General features: G+C 37.3%; 3 protein-coding genes across 8 annotated transcripts in view; 1 reads left to right on the forward strand and 2 right to left on the reverse strand.

The window, feature by feature from the left end:
- Window positions 1-3,125, reverse strand: part of Bsg25D (blastoderm-specific gene 25D) — a 10,479-nt gene extending 7,354 nt beyond the window's left edge. The window contains exons 1-4 of one of the 4 annotated variants that reach the window (XM_018033021.2): window positions 2,607-3,125; window positions 1,681-2,106; window positions 1,481-1,611; window positions 115-311 (exon numbers count right to left, since the gene is read on the reverse strand). In XM_018033021.2, coding sequence (XP_017888510.1) covers window positions 115-311; window positions 1,481-1,611; window positions 1,681-2,059 — 707 coding nt within the window. In that variant the 5' untranslated portion in view covers window positions 2,060-2,106; window positions 2,607-3,125. Of the gene's footprint in view, window positions 1-114; window positions 312-1,480; window positions 1,612-1,680; window positions 2,107-2,171; window positions 2,189-2,259; window positions 2,354-2,376; window positions 2,571-2,606 lie in introns of those variants that run through there. The other 3 variants (XM_026817731.1, XM_026817730.1, XM_026817732.1) reach the window with 3 other exon arrangements.
- A 16-nt stretch (window positions 3,126-3,141) lies between these two features.
- On the forward strand, window positions 3,142-7,019 carry LOC108629988 (interferon-inducible double-stranded RNA-dependent protein kinase activator A). Of its 3 annotated transcripts, XM_018033029.2 has the most exons (4): window positions 3,142-4,192; window positions 4,386-4,793; window positions 4,853-5,127; window positions 5,864-7,019. In XM_018033029.2, the coding sequence occupies exons 2-4, from the start codon at window positions 4,458-4,460 to the stop codon at window positions 5,913-5,915; spliced, it is 663 nt and encodes a 220-aa protein (XP_017888518.1). In that variant the 5' UTR covers window positions 3,142-4,192; window positions 4,386-4,457; the 3' UTR covers window positions 5,916-7,019. The 3 variants fall into 3 exon arrangements, with proteins under 3 accessions (XP_017888518.1, XP_017888514.1, XP_017888517.1); XM_018033025.2 differs by having other exon boundaries at window positions 4,853-7,019; XM_018033028.2 differs by having other exon boundaries at window positions 4,576-4,793; window positions 4,853-7,019.
- Dhc1 (dynein axonemal heavy chain 1) overlaps window positions 6,129-7,065 on the reverse strand; it is a 44,894-nt gene continuing 43,957 nt past the window's right edge. Inside the window, exons 31-32 of the mRNA XM_026817734.1 lie at window positions 6,697-6,991; window positions 6,129-6,522 (exon numbers count right to left, since the gene is read on the reverse strand). Of these exons, the coding sequence (XP_026673535.1) occupies window positions 6,136-6,522; window positions 6,697-6,991 (682 nt within the window). The 3' untranslated portion in view covers window positions 6,129-6,135. The remainder of the gene's footprint in view (window positions 6,523-6,696; window positions 6,992-7,065) is intronic.

The following is a 7,065-nucleotide window of genomic DNA, read 5'->3' on the forward strand; positions in this document are numbered from 1 at the left end:
TTTTTTATTAGTTATATGTTACTAAAGAATGTATGAAAACTGTTGAAACAGCCATAAATGATACATCTACTCTACTTTCGCTAAATGCCCATTAACACTGATTAAAAGTAATACCTAGATTTGCGAGAGGTATGTACATCGAAGTTACGTTTCTTAGAATCTAATTTAGTTAACTGACTCATAAACTCATTATGCCTATCTAACGTTAACTGATCTTCCATCGTTTCATTTTGGAATATAACAAGAAACTCCTCCAGGCTGATTAGCCCATCACAATTTTTATCTAATTTTTCGAAGATCGATTGAGTGATCTGTAAATTATAAAAGTAGGCGTGAGCTAAATGCGTATCCAGAGTGAATCAGTAAGAAATATCATTTAACACGTTGACTGCAGCGTCACCCATATTCGGGTTTCGCAAAGTTTCTCGTCGTGCCGCGTCACCCGTTTTCGGGTGACGCTTATTTGGCTACATACAAAGGATCGTTATAGGCATTTGAAAAGATATTCCGCAGGATGTAATAAAACTATTGAATTGTTAAAATGGTCAATTGTAGTTTCTTCGGTATCATCAGCTCTTCCTTCTTCCTCAATGATCAATTCTTGTAAAATTTCGTTAATTGTATCTTCATGACACTCAATATCACTACGAATGCACTTATCAATATCCGAATCAGAATCAGACGATTGCTACTCATCGCTACTCTCCGAATTTGTGTAAGCCTCGCAACAGCTTTCTTTTTCATTGCTATTTGTCTTACTAAGAAATAACTTTTCCATTTCTCTTTTCGACATTGGAACGAATTAGGGCAGAGATTTTAAGTTATACCGCTCGTTATTTGGCAAAGATTCAAACTGATCGTGTGGAGTGGCGAGGTAATAAGTGAGGACCTCAGGTATTTAATAATGTAAACAAATGACCAAACATGACATCATGCAAACAAACGAAACGGGAAGTTCTTGCGAGTACGCTTGGTGCAGCTGCACTCGTGGCCTGAAGGAAATTTCATTGGAAACACGCGCGGCAGTCAACGTGTTAAAATTATTCACTGGTCATTGATTTCATTCTAGAAACTGTGAGAAGTACATTTGAATTTGTTAAAATACAAAGATAGTCATTTAATGATCAACAGCAACTCTACACACAGCACATTTTTATAAAACCATTAAACAAGTTATTTCGACTTCTTATTGACACCCTGTATGTTACCCAGAAAAAATTATGATATCACGAAGATTGTGTTGATAATGGTTCAAGTTTGAGAAATGATTACTCAGCAACAAATTATCGTAGGACGATAATTTTTCTTTTAAATGCTTTAATTTAATACGATAATTTATTGCTGAATATAGATCTTTCAAACTCGTGCAATTTTCAACAAAAATTTCTTGATGCCATAAGTTTCTTGAATAGCATATAATAAACTTCTCATAACTGCGTGTTCTTGTTGAATCGATGCATTAAAAAAATGGATTCCTCACCTGTTTTGGAAGAGCTGGGATACCTAAACAATTAGATATAAAAACCATCGTCGCAGAGTCTATATTTTCCTTTAAATACGGATTTATTTTCTCCCACAAACACTTCAGTCTACTTTCATCTACCACTATACCTACAAGATAACAAAACCGTCAGAGGGAACAAAAATAAATTAGCAGCATCGTAACAGAAACATACTTACCTGTTTTTATGTTTACAAAATCTACATTGGAACTGGAGTTATTAGGTACTAACGTATCGCATTTTCTATCTATGATGCTCGGACTGATATCGTTTTGTAACTCTGTTATGGCATCCTCCTGCGTACTCGTAACAGATCCTTGGGTCTTGCCTAATAACGTTAACAAAGCTGTTCTAAATTCTTGGAATGAGATAGACTGTTTCTCCTGTGCATGCTGTTGAATGCACGACTTCAACTCTTCACTATACTCTGTCAGATGTAGCTTGCGACACAAGTTAAGCCAGTCGTCGTTCCGCAGTTCAGTTTCTCCCTTCATTAAACAACTTTGGAACACAGCATAAAGCTGTTGTTCATAAGGATCATTGTTGTGTTCATCCATGGCATTCTCTTATTCTCCTTATTTATATTTGATGAAGTATAATGGATCTATCAAATGACATACCCTCAATTAACATCAAGAATAATATAGTAATATAAATTTTTTGTTATACCAATGATTTACAAATTTCAATCACACAATTTAACATTTATTATTTAGCATGAAAAAATTATTTTATAATAACATATATATGAACCCACGAAAACTGCTAGAGTCGAGAATCAAGTGCGTTACTAACGAAGTATGAACGTAATAAAATTCGAGCAAATGAACAAGTATCTATTCTGCATCTAATCAAATATTGTGAATACGTTAACCTCGAACCGACACTCGTTGATCGTCTGTAATAGATAAACGATGTTAAACGAGTACAAAATTCACGATTTAATTAAAAACCAGGCGTGCAAATATATAAGTAAAGCTATCAGTGCTGAACTTCGGATATTTTTTCAAATTGCGTAATATAAAATATGTTGCACTGTAAATTGTATTAGCAGCAAGTTGATTAGCGTGCTTATAATTGTGCCAAGAACGTAATTATACTTACGCATAAATGTGTGATTGTGAGAAAATGCTAGTTATCATATCTGTCTCTTGCACAGGATTGAAAGACCGAATTTCAAAATGATAACGTATATACCACTAAACTTTCACGAGTACACATGCATACGAGGATTGAGGAATGCTCACGTATTATAGTAAATCTCGTGGTTGTATATATACAGATTTATGGACGTACTACAATTATAGGTTAAATCATAATAACAAACGATAGGGAGCAGATTTAATATTTATTTTTCGTAAAGATTAATAACGTAAACATATCCTCTGATCTTGATCTATTGAAGCTTATAACTGTGTCTCCGGACGTATTAAACTGGACTGTAGATTATTTAATTTAACATCATTCTGTTCTGTTATTTTACAATTTATTATTTATCACTTAATGTAGACTTAATGCTTTTTTGAATGCAAGCTTCGTTTAAAATTTGTTTACAATAATCACGGTTGTTTTATAAACACAGGATATGTACAGTTACCCAAAACGATTCCCAACCCACTTAGTGTACACATAAAACTGGACTGTAGATTATTTAATTTAACATCATTCTGTTCTGTTATTTTACAATTTATTATTTATCACTTAATGTAGACTTAATGCTTTTTTGAATGCAAGCTTCGTTTAAAATTTGTTTACAATAATCACGGTTGTTTTATAAACACAGGATATGTACAGTTACCCAAAACGATTCCCAACCCACTTAGTGTACACATACATCAAACTGTAGGCTGGCAGTTCGTTCAGCTGCCGCCGCTGCGCTGTAGTCGCGCGCGTCACGAAAAACGAGGCTTGAACCTTTGGCGAGTGCCGCCATTCTCGTCCGATAGAAAAACGGGACTGAACGTGTGAAGAGTGGAAAAAGGTCCATTGCAATAAAGTATTAATTGGCAAAACTTTAGTGTTCTTCCTTTAATTAGCATAAAACGCGGATGGAGCGGTCTGGCTCTTGAAGAAGACTAAAATTAGCCTTCACCCGACAAAACGGTGCCGCCATCTAGCGTTCACGAGCCGCGGCTCGCTTCTCAAACCTGAGATAGAAGTCGCGACTCGCTACGTGCCGCTACTGTCCAATGTCCAAGACGGAATATCGAGAGGTGGTATTGTGGACTTATCACGTGGTCCCGGCGAAGAGACAACGACAACGTACTTCTTTATTTTCTTCGGCATTTTCTATCTATCGGGTACAGTCTATGCGTACGAAGTGAGCTGGCTAAACGATTCAACAGTGTAATATAAAAAACATAATTAATCCGAGAAGTGTGAAACGATGAAACTTGAACCACCAGTTTTCCCTGAACATTTCTTTTAAATACTTGTCCTCGGCTATCGTCAGAGAGTGATCGAAAATACTCGTTGCACCTGCTACTCGCTGTACCTTAAATGGTAAACAAATTACTAAGCTATAATAACTTTTGAGCTGTGGGTGGCTATACTGCTACTAAAGACTTGGACTTCCCCTTGGTAATGGGTGTTGCCACATGGGTTCTGGACTGGATTCTATTCATCAGTTGATTTTCCACCGGGCAGACAGTAACCTGCTGTACGATTCGTAGAGGCGGTAAAAAAACATTGTAAGTATACAATTCCGATTCTACGACAAGGTCGAAAATAACTCTTTTTCGACATAAAACCTCTTCGATATTGTTTATTGATTTTTACACGCAATAACGATTGTTACAATTATATAATTAATTCTCATATAATTGATACGCTTCTCTTTTTCACCTTTCACTGTACACTTGTGTTTATTTTTTTTTTTTACAGAGTACATATTGCTGAGGAGATTAGACAATTTGAAATTAGTATAATCCATTGAGTATTATAGATCGAGTCGTAATGAGTAAGACCCCAATAACTATTTTGCAAGAGATGATGGCGAAAAAGCAGAAAATGCCTACTTACGAGCTTATAGTTAACGGAGGAGGGACTCACATAAACACTTTTGTGTACAAAGTATCCTGCGACGGCCTATCAGCAACTGGCGAAGGGAGGTCTAAGAAAGACGCGAAGCACGAAGCTGCGAACGCGATGTTGAAAGCTATCGCTGCCCATAGAAGTTATCCGCAGTTGCCGGCGTCACCGGCGGAATCTCCCGTTAGAACGCCTCTGCCGCCAAAAATACCGAAGGTGCAGCAGAACGAACCATTCGTGAATGCAGTTGGTAATCTCCAGGTAAGCTCGGTTCGTTCGATCGTTGGATCATCTTTGTAGCTTGTGCATTTTTTTTACAGACTCTGTGCACTGACAACAATTTGAATTCACCTGAATATCAATTGATCAGCGATGTCGGGCCTTCGCACGCTAAAATTTTCACCATTCAGTGTAGGGTGACTACTTTTGTTGAAACTGGCATCGCGAAAACGAAGAAACTGGCTAAGCAAGAGGCTGCAAAGAAGATGGTAGACAAACTGAGCGACTTGATACCTGACTTATCTCAAATAGAGACAAAGCAGTACGACGAGGAGAGTCATCAGCTTGCCAAAGCTCGGTACCCCGCACTATCCAGGTTACCAAAAAAGATCAGTATGGGCGTTAAAACATCGGACTACCATACGATATTCAGAGATTCCCTTGAGCCCGACGTGCGAAAAGAGTTGATTTCTAAATTAAAGACTCTCGTCGAAGATAAAAGCACGACCAAAGTTGTCACGCCGGCCGATGTACTAGAGTTAACGAATAAGTTCAAGGAAGTATTGGCGTTTGTCAATTTAGAAATGGTGGTTCTTGATATTTCATCGAAAGAAAATACATTTGTCGTGGCTATGAGAGTGAACACTTCCCCTGATATCGTACAAATGTCGATAGCGAAACGTAAACTAGAGGCTGAGTTTCATACGTTAATAAAGTTAATTAATTCGATGCTCGTATTTTTGAAGTAGGATAGTAAGAAAACAAAAGCGAGCGTCGTTAAAATCAGGCGCGGGAAAGTTTGTTTTTCAACTTGTAAGAAAAGCACATTTGTTTTCTAATTTAAGTATTTATATTTCAAAGTGATATTAGGGAATATCGTCATTACGATGAACAACAGATGTAATTCGTAATTATTTTTGTACCAGATTAGTAGAAACATTCTCTTTCTAAGTCTACCCGTGTAAATACGAGAGTAATAATTATATTATACCATTCGCATGGCTATTAGTGTCGCATGGCTATTAGTTTAGTCTTCCATTCGTCTTAACTTCCATCCATCAAAGCGGAGATGTTAGATTCTGATTTTGTTTTTCTTCTTTTTGTTTTTGCAGAATTTTGAACGGTTCCTATTCCAATGCAGAAATGTCAAAGACTAAGCAATGATTATCGAATTAAGTTGAGACCTCTGCTAATTGTCGTATGCAATCGAAGCGTAATCGACATCGAGTTTATTTTACAAATTATTCATATATATATTGTAAGTTACTATTTTATATAAACATACTTGTCTATATTTGTTACATTGAAGCTTGATTGTACAGCCAGACTGCAATCTATATTGAATTTAATAAACAACGAGCAAATTCAATTTTAATCATTAACATTATTTGATGTCACATAAGAGCGCTACACCTCGTAACGTCCAGTGCCTAGGATTGTGATCGGTCTCGAAATCTATCGATCCGATATACTTGGAATCGGTCCTCTGAGGTTTCCTGTATATAGGACACTCGTAAAGCTTCGGGTCCTTCCCAGCAGTTGTGTTTATCGCGTAAATGTAGATCACCGGCATTTGTTCGTACAGAACCTTCGGCTTGCTTTCTACTAATTTTCTCGTTTTCCGATCGAGCGATGCACCCTCCAAGAACAATCCATGTACGTAGACACCCTCCTGTGGCTGATTTTTTATGTCCTCCTTGTTGAATCTTGTAATCAAATTTTGTAACACGACAGAGTCAAGGGCCCATCCTTTGTGCGCTCGAGTCACCTCCTACGAATTTTTAATAAGTATAAAACGAAATTCATTTCCGAGTTTGTTTAAATGTTGTTTGTTTCCATTTTTAAGGTTCCACAGTGGCTTATGAAGAAATTATTCTTATTTCAACGGAATAACTCGACGTCCGTATACTTTCATGAGCGACTGTATATTGAATTTGTAACTAACTTGTCGCATCGCAGTTAGAAATCCTTGAGGATTGAAGAAGCCGGTCATCCAGAAGACCTTGGGTCGGCCGTGGATGCACCATTGCCTGAACTGGTGGTCCCGCTCTAAGAGTTCTGTGTACCAAAACCCAAGCGTTGCTGATTCCCACGAGATTTTCAACCACTTTTCTGGAATCCGGGCGTCGTACATAGCGTCGAGAGACTCTCGCAAGCCTTGGCTCATCACGATGGTACCGTCGATGGCCAGTTTCAAATCCGTCAACGTACGACGTACTTCGTTGATTACTCTCGAGATTCTAAATAAAATAATAAAATATTAGAATACATGCTCAATGAACGAGCATGCTTATTCTATTAGGGTAAACCAAAA

The sequence above is a fragment of the Ceratina calcarata genome, unplaced genomic scaffold (genome assembly GCF_001652005.2).
Source record: "Ceratina calcarata isolate Rehan_Ccalc_2016 unplaced genomic scaffold, ASM165200v1 scaffold60.2, whole genome shotgun sequence".
In the NCBI taxonomy this organism is placed as follows: Eukaryota; Metazoa; Arthropoda; class Insecta; order Hymenoptera; family Apidae; genus Ceratina; species Ceratina calcarata.

What these genes read in the sequence shown, in the direction of transcription:
- LOC108629988 (XM_018033025.2), top strand. Translation starts at nt 4,458, where the DNA reads ATGAGTAAGACCCCAATAACTATTTTGCAAGAGATGATGGCGAAAAAG. An exon ending in ATGCAGTTGGTAATCTCCAG is followed by an intron (nt 4,794 to 4,852) that starts GTAAGCTCGGTT and finishes TTTTTTTTACAG; the next exon opens with ACTCTGTGCACTGACAACAA.